This window comes from Falco punctatus (assembly GCF_963210335.1).
Source record: "Falco punctatus genome assembly, chromosome: 9".
In the NCBI taxonomy this organism is placed as follows: Eukaryota; Metazoa; Chordata; class Aves; order Falconiformes; family Falconidae; genus Falco; species Falco punctatus.
The window spans coordinates 53,319,350-53,330,541 of NC_137589.1; the positions used below are offsets into that span (position 1 = coordinate 53,319,350).

General features: G+C 62.9%; 3 protein-coding genes across 6 annotated transcripts; all 3 read right to left on the minus strand.

Moving 5' to 3' along the window:
- Positions 1–381: 381 nt before the first annotated feature.
- LOC308069946 (folylpolyglutamate synthase, mitochondrial-like) lies at positions 382–972 on the minus strand (the record flags this gene model as incomplete). Its single annotated transcript, XM_080403099.1, is given in 4 exon segments — positions 382–574; positions 577–692; positions 695–799; positions 900–972. Coding segments are annotated over 4 exon segments (480 nt in total), but the record flags the coding sequence as incomplete, so codon positions are not given.
- On the minus strand, positions 900–7,569 carry LOC308069508 (cyclin-dependent kinase 9-like). 3 transcript variants are annotated; one of them, XR_013930420.1, is made up of 8 exons: positions 7,304–7,569; positions 6,728–6,839; positions 5,758–5,848; positions 3,676–3,842; positions 3,303–3,474; positions 3,078–3,226; positions 1,336–1,878; positions 900–966 (listed from the first exon to the last, which is right to left on the minus strand). XR_013930420.1 is itself a non-coding variant. In XM_080401882.1 (7 exons), the coding sequence occupies exons 1-7, from the start codon at positions 7,393–7,395 to the stop codon at positions 1,516–1,518; spliced, it is 1,146 nt and encodes a 381-aa protein (XP_080258008.1). In that variant the 5' UTR covers positions 7,396–7,569; the 3' UTR covers positions 968–1,515. The 3 variants fall into 3 exon arrangements, 1 of the variants encoding a protein (XP_080258008.1); XR_013930421.1 differs by having other exon boundaries at positions 1,212–1,878; XM_080401882.1 differs by lacking the exon at positions 900–966 and having other exon boundaries at positions 968–1,878.
- A 149-nt stretch (positions 7,570–7,718) lies between these two features.
- On the minus strand, positions 7,719–11,156 carry LOC308069515 (folylpolyglutamate synthase, mitochondrial-like; the record flags this gene model as incomplete). 2 transcript variants are annotated; one of them, XR_013930428.1, is made up of 2 exons in its annotated part: positions 7,719–8,626; positions 8,711–11,156. XR_013930428.1 is itself a non-coding variant. In XM_080401896.1 (2 exons), the coding sequence occupies 2 exons, from the start codon at positions 8,863–8,865 to the stop codon at positions 8,365–8,367; spliced, it is 417 nt and encodes a 138-aa protein (XP_080258022.1). The 2 variants fall into 2 exon arrangements, 1 of the variants encoding a protein (XP_080258022.1); XM_080401896.1 differs by having other exon boundaries at positions 8,365–8,626; positions 8,711–8,865.
- Positions 11,157–11,192: the final 36 nt, after the last annotated feature.

The window sequence follows — 11,192 nt, forward strand, 5'->3', positions numbered from 1 at the left end:
TAATAATAATAATAATAATAATAATAATAAATCTCCCCTGTGTTAAATTAGTCCACACCTCGCTGTGGCTTGAGGCTCCCATCTACCGCCCCCTCAAAACTCCATCTACGCCCCTGGGCGCCTGGACCCTGGCACAGCCTGGGGCAGCCCCCCCAGAGGCCAGGGCCCCCCCAGCCAGTCCCACCAACGTGGGCTGGGGGCAGGGAGCAGCTCCCCCATGGCCAGTGTCCCCCCTGCGGGGGGCACAGCCAAAAGGCACTGGGGTGAAAAGGGATGAGCCGGGAAGGGTCTGGGGGTCCCACGTGCCCCCCCCAGCCACCTCCGAGCACCATCTGGGGCAGAACCGGCGCTTCAAGTAAAAAGAGGTGCAAAGCCCTGCGCACCCCCGCTACTGGGAGAGCGCGGGGTCCAGCAGCCGAAGGACCCCCCCCACCAAGTGCAGGCTGCCGGTGACCAGGACGTGGATGGCGGCCGCCTCCCGCAGCCGCACAGCCCCTCTGCTGGCGGCGGGGTGGGGGTGAGCCCCCATGGCGGTGGGCGCTGCCAGCCAAGGGTCCCGGCCCTGTGCCACCCACCCCTCAGTGCCTGGGCCAGGCAGGGGAACACGAGGGCTGGGGAATTGAGGGGTCTCGCAGCTGGGGGGACCAGGAGCAGGGGTTCTCGGGCAGGGGCTGGCTGCAGGGGGCTGGGAGCCAGGGGTCCTGCCCCTCCTTTTCCTCCAGTAGCCGGGTCCACCTCCGCTGGTTCTCCAGGCAGCGGGTCAGGGAGCTCTCCAGGGTCACGCTGAAGTTTTGCTGGTCTGGGAGAGACGGGGATGGGGGCCAGGGATTAGGGGGAGCCAGGGAGGGGTTGGGGATGAGGGGCGGGGCCAGGGAAGACCCCAGCTCCCCGGCACTCACCTGCATTGCTGGCCACGGGCACCTCCGTGAAGTTGGGGCAGAAGACAGCGTAGTCAAAGTGGCAGGGCTGTGGGGAGAGGAGGGGGGGTCAGCACTGGGGGAGCCCTCAGGACCCACCCATGGGATCGCCACCAGGACCAGTCCCACACTGGCAGGGTCACGGGGGGTTGGTCCAGGCAGGGGGTCATCTGATGGCCCCCCCTGCACCCAGCGCTGCAAGACCCTCGGGGGGGGCACAGAGGTGGGATACACCCAGGGACAGCAGGGTGGACAGGCTGCACAGCATCAGCTCCTCCTCACGGCTCCCCTCACCTGCAGCCACTGAACGTGGCCGGTTCAGGCCACGGTTGAGGCCACGTGCTGAACCGGCGCCCGGCAGGTGCGGGAGCTCTGTAACAAAGCTGTAGGGAAACAGCTGCAGGCTTGCAGGTATCACCTTCTGTAGCAGCTCCGTGGTGGCTGAGCTGCCGCACGAGATCTCAGAGCCGAGTTAAAGCCAGCAGGCGCTTCGCCTTGAAGAAAGTCCTTTCCCAGACAGAAAGACCTTGCCAGGACATCCCCGCTGAATGCAGCCTGCGGAGTAGCCCAGCTGGGACCCCGCTGGGGAAGCCCCCACTCAAAACACTCGGTCGAATCCAGCCTGGTTGGTGGCGGCCGGGTTCCTGCCCTGGAACGGCTGCTGGGGCATGTGCCCACCCCTCCTGTGCGGTGGGGCCAGGTACTCGAACATGGACTGGTTGAGGGTGGACAGCATGTTTTTGAGGTCCGAGGGCATGGGGTCGGACCAGAAGAAGTCGTGGTTCAGGGCATCATCGCTGTCGATCCGCTGGGCGGGATCCAGCACCAGCAGCTTGTCGATGAGGTCGAGTGCGTAGGGGTCTCCGACGTAGGCTTTCAGGCAATCCTTCACCTTGCGCTTCTGACCCTTGGGAAGATCCAGCTTCTGGTACAGCTCGTATTTACCCACATTTGGCCAAGCCTGGGAAGGGGCAGGAAAGCAGGGTTGGGAGGAAATAGTTACAGAGAGGACAAGCCATTTTTGATGCGAACACCCTCAGGCAAAGTCGGGTGAGGTCTGCAGGGAGAACAATACTATTTTATAACCTCCAAACTGGCAGACCTTGTTCCCACAGCATGAAGGAGGCCCTAAAGGGTACGCTAAAGCCTGGAGACACGTGGGCAAGTCGGGACGGAGGCCTGCTGCAATGGAAACAGCTTGCAGGATGCTCCAGGATTTCTGGTTCTCCCACGAAAGAGCTACAAGAGAGCGAGGCTCATGCCAGCTACAGCATCCAGAAAGGTAAAGCCACAAACCCGATTGCTAAGTAACAACCAGGATGTCTGTGGCTCCTTTTATCCTTAGGAAGCAAAGCCTGCTGCAGTCACCAGCACTTACCTCAACCCTGATCTGAGAGACCACACCAGGTATTTACATACAAGAGAAAACCCCTTCAATGTACGTACATAACGCATGCAGGACAGGCATCAGGCCTCTGCAGCTGCCTGCACAACACAAGCCCTAGATCACAGCCCCGGCCAAGAGATCCCCCAGCTCAATCCCCCACAAGAGGGCAGGACAAGCCGCCATTAAATAAGGAGCTGAGAAAGAGCTAAATGCTCCCACCAGAACCGAGCCGATGCCACGAGTGACAAGACAGAACTGAAGAGGCTTTTCAAGGTGACCAGTTCAAAGCACCAGAGGCAAACCTCTCAACACAAAACAAACAAAAAAACCCCAAACCCACCCTTCTTTAAGCAGAAATCCAAAGGGTGTTTCTCTGTGAGACAACCCCCAAACACAGGCTAGAACAGATTCCTACGTGCAATGTTCTGTTCTTTCACAGCTGGAGCAGCCAGCATCGTCTCTGTGCTCAAATACAAGGACACAAGCCACCCCTGCCGAAGGGGGTCTGGGAGGCAGGTTCACCCTTTTCTCCTCAGGAGGTTAACATGAGCGATGGGACAGCTGTAGTCTACACAGAGTAGCAAGGCAAGCGCAGTGCCCCACCGTGCACGTGGCTGCCGGGAGGCAAGCAGAGTTTGCCAGAGCTTCCCCAGCCTCCCTGCCAGCAGCGGGCATGGGAAGAGGCCCAGGAACGGCCGATCCCAGAACCTGCCCACACCACCGCCTCTCTCCTCTCTCCGCTCTCTGCAGCTCGCTCACGCTCACGCCCTCACCTCCGGTGTGATGGATCCGCAGAGCTGGCTGATGAGGGTGAGCTGGTGCTGCTCTGTGTTCCCTTGCATGATGGGGCTGCGGGTCCACATCTCTGCCATGATGCACCCTGCACCCCAGAGGTCAATGGGGGGACCATAGTCCCGCTCCCCTAAACAGAGATGTCGCGTTAGTCACCCAGGGGAATGAGAAGGACAGAGAAGCCGGCAGAGCCCATCACCTCCTACCTAGGAGCAGCTCTGGCGGCCGGTACCACAGAGTCACCACCCGGTTGGTGTAGCGGTTTGGCTGGCTGTTCTTAGCCAGGCTGAAAGCTCGAGCCAGCCCAAAGTCTGCAAGCTTCAGCACTCCGTCCCGCGTGATCAGGACATTTGCAGCTTTCAGGTCTCGATGCAAGATCTGTACAAGGACAGACGCCAAAAGGTTCAGCCGTTCAGGTACCCTCCCTGGGCGCCTGGTGCCAGCACCTCCTTGGTGCCAGCAGCTCCAGAGGTGGAGGACAAGCAAGGACTTCCCTCCAGCCTGTGCTAAGACACCCACTCCTTGGAAAGCCACAGAAAGCAGGGTGACCTCAGAGCACAGCACAGCTCTGGCCGGTACCTTGTTCCTGTGGATGTAGTAAAGGCCGTTCAACAGCATCTGCATCACTTTCTTGATCTCTGAGAGCGTGAACTTGACACGGGCATTGCTGAGAAGGCCAGCCAGGTCATGCTCGCAGAAGTCAAACACAAGGTAGATGCTGCCCTTGCAGCGGTTGTATGGAGAGGCTATGGGAGAAGCAAGGAGGGACCGTCAGGGAGGGACCCTTAACCCCAGCACAGCTCCTCCTGGCCTCCGGCCACCCTGCTGCTCATACATACAGCGCTCACTAGACAAAACCTCAGGGCACAGGCACACACAGAACCAGAAACAGCCTGCAGGCCCCAAGACCCACAACTAGCAACAGAAGAACAGAGGATGAGGATCAGAGTCGTGAACGTGATCAGACAGGCAAGGCAAGGGCACGAAAATCTTTGAAAGCTTCGTTTTGTATTGCTCTGTGCGCGTAACGGCTGTGGGGTTTCCTCCCTGCAAGCCACGGCTGGTAGGTGCACATACCACTAGCTGCCAGCCAAGCACTACCACCGATCGCGTCAGTGATAACGGAGACGCCCGCTAAGACAGCCCCAGCAAAAATGCAGAAACGGAGAAAAATCTGTCTAACATCGTATTAGAAAGCGGGGGTTTCTGCAGCCTCAAACATCATCTGTGAAAATGGGCTGCTCTGGATCAAAGCGATTTCAAACTCCAACTCCAACTGCAATTTAAAGTCACTAACAGGAAGCCTCAAATGAAGCAGTCTATTTCAACCTTGTTCCTAGAGCACACATGCAAAACTGTAAAAAGAAAGCTGATTTTCATCAGCTGTAATCGGCAAAACTTGCCGATCGATCAGCAGCTCCTACTGGACAATGACAGCCAAGCTCAGCCCTCACAGAAACGCACCACTCTGCCAGCCAGCAGGGTGCCTGCTGTACCAGCTTTGCAATTCCTTACACACATATGGCCCCTACCACACCTTTCCCACCTAAAAAGAGAGGCGCTTAAAAGTTTGAGAACAGCACATGCAATATTTCTGCTTTACTGGAAACTGAGGTCAAAGTAGATCTGGGTGAAAACTGGAATTCAAACAAAACACAAACGACCGACACGGCTACAAAAATAGTTACCTTGGGTACACCAGCCATGCAACCATCACAACTTGTTTAATCGCACAGTGAATTCAAAATTAACTTGTCAGTGTTTCTACTCATACCTGTTCGGAGGACTATAATCTACGTGCTGTAGAGGACTAGAGCAACTTCAAGCTCCTGGTCCCGGGCCAAACACTTCTACCAGTTCAGTGAACTTTTAAAAACACACCAGCACCAGATACCTGCCACTTTCATTTTTATTTCACGGAAGCGACTGAATATAGAGAATGGCAGGCTTGAACATCAGCTGTCACTTTCAAAAGTATTTTTTACAATACAAATCCACAGAAGAGAATGACGTATAAAAGCTACCAAGTGCTTTAAAGCAACTTGACTGGAAACGGAGCCAGGCCAAGCGCACTGAGCGTGCCAGTCACGCAGCAGGGGCACACCACGTGAGGTAGAAGCGAGGAGGTGGAAGAGCAGCTCAGGGCCACCCCGAGTGGAGTCCCAGCTCTCACAGCACGAGCACTCGCTGCCATCCACAGAAAGCCAAGCAAGTCTCCAGCTGGAGCTGTATCATCAGCACAGAGCTGCCACAAACCATCGCAAGCCAACTGAGAGGGACAGCTAGAGGTCCTGACAGGAGGGAACTGGCTGTGCACAGCTCCGGGCTCAAAACCCTCTGCTTCAAAGCCTCTCCAGTGTGGGTTTATCTCAAGCCTCTCAGGACTTTTCCAATACGGGCAGCATTCATTGCCACAGCACACCCATATCCCAGCAGCACTGACCACAGCTTTTTCCAGCCAAGGTGCAGCAAACCCCGAACTCTGTAAGAAACTGTTTTCCAAGAGGAGTGCACCATCACCCCTCGCATCACAGGCGGGGACAGAGGCCTATGCCCAGCTAGAGGACCCCACGCCCAGCACAAAACACCAGCCCGCTCAGCAGAGAAGGAGGGCTGAAAAAAAAGCTGGCAGCCAGCCCGAGAGAGAGCCCCGCAAGCTACCTTTGGTCCTGCAGATTTCTATGAGGTTCACCACGTTCTCATGTCTGAGCAGCTGGAGGATTTTAATCTCTCGCAAGGCTGTGATGGGGAACTGGAAAGGCGAAAGAAAGGACGGGGATTAGGGGTGCGTGAGACCAGGCCACCCCTGCCTAGAGAACAGGAGACACGTGACCGTGGCAGCTCGGCAGGGGACCTGCTTGAGCAGCACTGTCACAGGTCACTGAAGGCCGATCAGAGCTTTAAAATAAAACACCCACACCGGTACTGTGCACATTTATTTAGCATCAGGGCACCACTGCGGAGGGACGTTCCTTCACAGGAGAGTGGTTGTGTGGTGCTGAGGCAGGCATGCAGGCACCCCTCCCTCCTCTCCTCATCTTCCACATTTGTAAGGGCACACGGTACGGCCTGGCCCAAGCTGCAGAGCAGCCTCCCCAGCTACTGCCTGCGCTGTTTAAGCTGTTACCTCTCTCCCCAGCTTCTCCCATCTCTTGCACACCCCTGAGCACGTGCCCCTCACACACTACCCGGCTCCTCCACAAACAACAGCCAGCGGGGAGCCCTGCGCCTGGCGGGGGATGACAGGCTTTTGCACGGGAGGAGGAACGCGTGGGCAGCGCCACCTCCCAGCAGCTGTCCCATGCAGCCCAGTGACCTCACAGGGACTGCACCACACTGCTGCCTTTGCAGCCAGAAAGGTGACAACAAGCCGTAGGCCCTGGCAAAGCCACAAGGCCCAACGTTATCACAGTATCAGCAGGAGAGGAAAAAGGCCACAGGGCTGGGGTCCTGTCCACACCCTTACAGGTTCAGGATACAGCGTATTAGAGCTGCAAATATTGTGAAACACATTTACTCTGTGAAAGCACATCTATGCCGTCCCAAACATTAGCCTTCAACGACAAAGGGCCACCCCGCACCCCGCACCCCGGCCTTCCCAAACACAGCCCAGCCACGTTCCGGCACTTACCCCCTTCCTCTGCCATGCTGCTGCAGTTACCCCCTCCTTCTCATTCTCCATCAACACTTTTTTCAGTGCTACTCTCTTGCCTGTCTGCCGGTGTCTGGCTTTGAAAACTTCCCTGTAAAACCAGAATGAAACCACTGAGCAGCGCAAGGCAGAAGGGACGCAGCCAGGTGCTCCTGACCGGGAACACCAGCAAACAAGACACAAAGACGAGACAACCGCTCTGTGCTGAGCCGCCATCCGACCCAGCCACATCCCGTTCGGACCAAAGGCCCTCAGCAGCGGCCGAGCCGAGCCAGCCCAGGAGCCCCCCAAGGATTTTGGCCGAAACTGCACGTTTTGGGCAAAGGTGCAGGACCCCGCCCCGCCCGTCTCCAGAGGGAACTCTGCTCTGCCGGAGCGGGGCGCCGGGCCGGGGAAAGGAGGGCTGAGGGGCCAGGCCGGCCCCCGCGGCCGGAGCGCTGGCCGAGGAAGGGAGACCCAAGCGGGCGGCGCCCGGGCCTGGGGCGGGCGGGCCGCGGGGCCCAGGGGGCCGGCCCCGAGCAGCAGGCCCGACGGCGGGGCGGGCCGGGCACTCACCCGAAGGTTCCCTGCCCGATCTTGGCGAGCTTCTCGTACTTAGAGACCTCATCGCAGAAGGGACACTCCGCCATGTCGTACCGCTTGGCCATGGCTGCCGCGGCCGTCGCTACAGCACCGCGTTCTGCCCCTCCCGCGCGCGTCACAGCCCCTTCCGCAGCAACGCGGCTCCCTCGGGGCTCCTGGGCGGGCGGAGCTTGCCGCCGCCAGCCCCGCCCCCGCCAGCCCCGCCCCGCCGCCAGCCCCGCCCCCGCCAGCCCCGCCCCGCCGCCAGCCCCGCCCCGCAGCCAGCTCCGCCCCCGCCAGCCCCGCCCCGCAGCCAGCCCCGCCCCGCAGCCAGCTCCGCCCCCGCCAGCCCCGCCCCGCAGCCAGCCCCGCCCCCGCCAGCTCCGCCCCACCGCCAGCCCCGCCCCCGCCGCACCGCCCGGGGCACCCACCGCCCCTGGTGCTGGTGGCCCTAAAGCACGTCACCGTGGCACCGTGTCTCCTGCGTGCTGAAACCCGCCAGGGTTTCCACAGCCTTTCTGCTCCCTGGCTCCTGCACCCAGGGGCTGTGGCGAGGGGACCCCACAGCCAGGGCAGGACACGGGGCCCGGGGGGCACAGACGTGCCCGGTGGGGGCTGCCGTCCCCCCGGCGATGCCTGCGTCAGGGTGCAACGCGAGCATCTTGGCGTGGGGGTGTCTGAAACTGGTCCCCAAGGCGGGGGGCACGGGGGGGCCAAGGCCAGAGCAGCAGCGGAGATGGCTGCTGGCATCCCGGCCACGGCAGCCACCAGGTGCTGCCTGGGAATGGGGGACAGCACAGACACTGCAGCCTGCCAGGCCCAGGCCACCTGGGCCTGCGTGAAGACACTCCTGCCTCCAGGGCACCCCAAGGTCCCCCAGCATGAGGCAACAGCCAGCGGCAGGGGGCTCCTGCTGCCAGTCATGCCGTCCGGCTGTCACCCCACCCACGGGGCCGTGAGGGCAGCGGCTGAGCCCCAGATGTGCCTGGTGCTCCCTTGTCTGCAGGGCTGGCGCCGTCCTCTAAGGCTGGCACCCTGCTCGAGAGATGGCACCCTCACCCACAGGGCTGGCACCCACGTTCAGGGCTGGCACCCTCCTCTAGGGCTGGCACCCAGGGGGGGTTGGGTGTCAACATCTGCTGGGCATCCCCAACCAGCACTGGGGCGTCCTCGAGGGAGGGAGCACCCCCCGCCAGCCCCACCTTGGTCTCCTCCAGGCGCCTGTAAACGAGCCAGAAGTACTTGCTGAACTGCTCCTTGCTGATGGGCTGCCCATCGATGCGGATCCGCTCACGCACCTGCACCAGGTGAGGGGAGCTGGGGGGGCAGAGCAGGAGAGGGGGGCACAGTCGGGCACAGTGCCACCAGCCCCCCCAAACCCTCCTGACCCCCCACACTCACCTGTAAAAGCCCGTCTTCAGCCCGTAGTTGCGGAGGATGCACTCAGCGAAGGCGCACACTGAGCCCTGGGGAGACAGCAGCGTTAACCCCCCCGTGCTGGGGCAAACGGAGCCAGAGAGGCTGGAGGCCCCCCCTTGCCCCCCAGCACTGCCCATCTGCCTCACCTTGCCCTTCGTCCCCGTGACATGGATGACGTTCAGTCGATCCAGGTCCTCGACCTGCCAGAGGTCAACCACCCGAGAAGACCCCCAGGAGGCAGCCAGCACCGAGCATGGTGGCACCGCTGCTGGGACGGGGGGGATGGGGTGGGGTGGGGGGGGTGATGGGGGGACCCGCTCCTCACCTTCATCCCGGTCCGCTCCAAAAAGCCCTGCATGGCTTCCAGCTGGGCCTGGGGGTCGCTGCGCTCCCGCTTCGCCTGCTCCAGGTCGCTGGCATTGGTCTGCAGGGTGTTGAGGGTCCGGATGGTGTCCTGGAAAGATCCCTGGGGGCGGTCAGGATGGCGCCCATCACCACAGCCTCGGGGCTGGGCCCACCGCCACAGCCCCAGGGGCCAGCCCAGCCCAGCCCGATCCACCCCATCGGGTTTGGCTCCTGCAGCCGTGCCCGCTGGCTGCCGCCGTGGCCCCGCGGTGACACGCTGGCAGTGCCAGCACCTGTTTGGGGGACGCCGCGCGGACGGGCTCCTTCTGGGCAAGGGGAGCCACCCCTCCACCGCTGCCCCTTGGCCCCGCGGGGGGGCACAGGGCAGCCCAGCACCCGGCACCCACCCCTGCCCGGCGGGACAAGGCCACCCATGGGTGCGAGCGGGCGGCGCTCCAGTGCCAGCATGCCTGCCCGCCGGCTCGAACCGGGGCCGCAACCGCAGCCGCGGAGCTGCACCTGCACGGTGCATCTGGCACAGCCGCTGCGCGGCACGGCCGCTGCCGGGGGCCACCGAGCCCCCCGGGCCCGCACGCTTGGCCCTGCCGCAGTGGGACCTGGCGTGGGACAAGCCAGTGGCCCCGGTGCGGGGACCCCCCGAGCAGCCGGACCCCACGCAGGCAGCAGAGCGGCACCGGTGGCGCATCCTGCCCTGGTGAGCGTGGGGCAGCTCCGGGGCTTCCGCACCGCCCCCGGCCCCGGGACCGCCGGCGCCCCCGCGGCGCCCGGCAGCCGCACGGGCTCGGGATGCCCGAGGCCCCGCCCGGGACGCGGCGCGGCTGCTGGCCGCGCTCCCGGGGCTGCCGCGGCGGACGGCGCTTCGCAGGGCGACCTTCGGGCACCGGCCGCCCCCGGCAGAAGGCACGGCGAGCGGCGGCGCCGGGACCCCTCCCGCCCACCCGGGAGCCCGCAGGCCGGTGCCTCGGGAAGGGGCCGCCGCTGCCCTCCCACGCCCGGTACGGCGGGACACCCCCGCGTGACCCCAACCCCCCGGCGCCAGCTCCCGCTCCCCGCCTGCCGCTAATCCGTGGAACCTTTGGACTCAATAGCAGTTGGGAAGGGAGGAACGGCGGCAGGTCCAGGCTGCTGAGGGCAAGCCCTGGAGGGCACAGTCCCTCACACCAGCCCTTTGCAGCCTCCTTCCCCCTCCCCAGGCTGCAGCAGGGTCCCCAGGACAGCATCGTTGCCTGCTTTGCCTGCTGAATGCAGCCACCACGGGGGATGGAGCATCTCCCCCCAGGGAAGGGGGGGAATCTAGGGGTCAGGCTCCTGCTGAGGGACTCTGCGGGGTCCCAGGAGCACCCCAAGAGTGGTGGGTACAAGGCAGGAGAACAGCACGGTGCTCTACACCTCCCCTTGCCAACAACTCCTAGAGGAGCAGAGGGAAGCAGTAGCGCATGCAGAGGGTGAGGTGCTGGGCAAAGGGGTCAGCTCTGGGGCACGTCCCCAGTGTGTCAATACGGGGCTGCAGCCCCCAGTGCTCTGGGGAACCAGCTGCTGTGCGAGGCCAGCCACCAGCACCAGCCTGCTCCTCCGGCAGTGCCGGAGCGCTGGCAGCAGCAGCTCAAGCCCGTGCCCGTCCTCCGACACGGCAGCAGCATCCTGCCCACCGCCGGCCGCCCCGAGCTCGGGTCCCCTCGGTGCTTCTCCCTCCGGCGCCGCGACGCGAGCCAGGTCCCACCTCCAAACTGCAGCCAGTTTCCAGCACGGTGCCGGCCTCGGAGAGCAGCAGCACCAACCGCAGCATCGGCAGCACCCAGAGCACCCCCTGCTCCACCAGCAGCGTGGCCTGACCCCCCCCAGCCCACCCGGTCCCCAACTGTCAGACTTGGGGACCCACCCCAGCCCCATTAAGCTGGGTTTTTGCCCCAAATCTCAGGCCGAGCCCGGAGGGGGCCTCCGTTACTCATTCAGCGAACGCTTTGGCCCCCCAAGGGCAGCCCACGCCGGGGGAGGGGGGCACCCTGCAACCCCCCTGGGGTCCCCTGCTGCTGGGTGCACCAGGGGGGCAGAGAGAGTACCTACGCCCAAAGCCTCCCCCAGGGCTCCCCCTCAAATG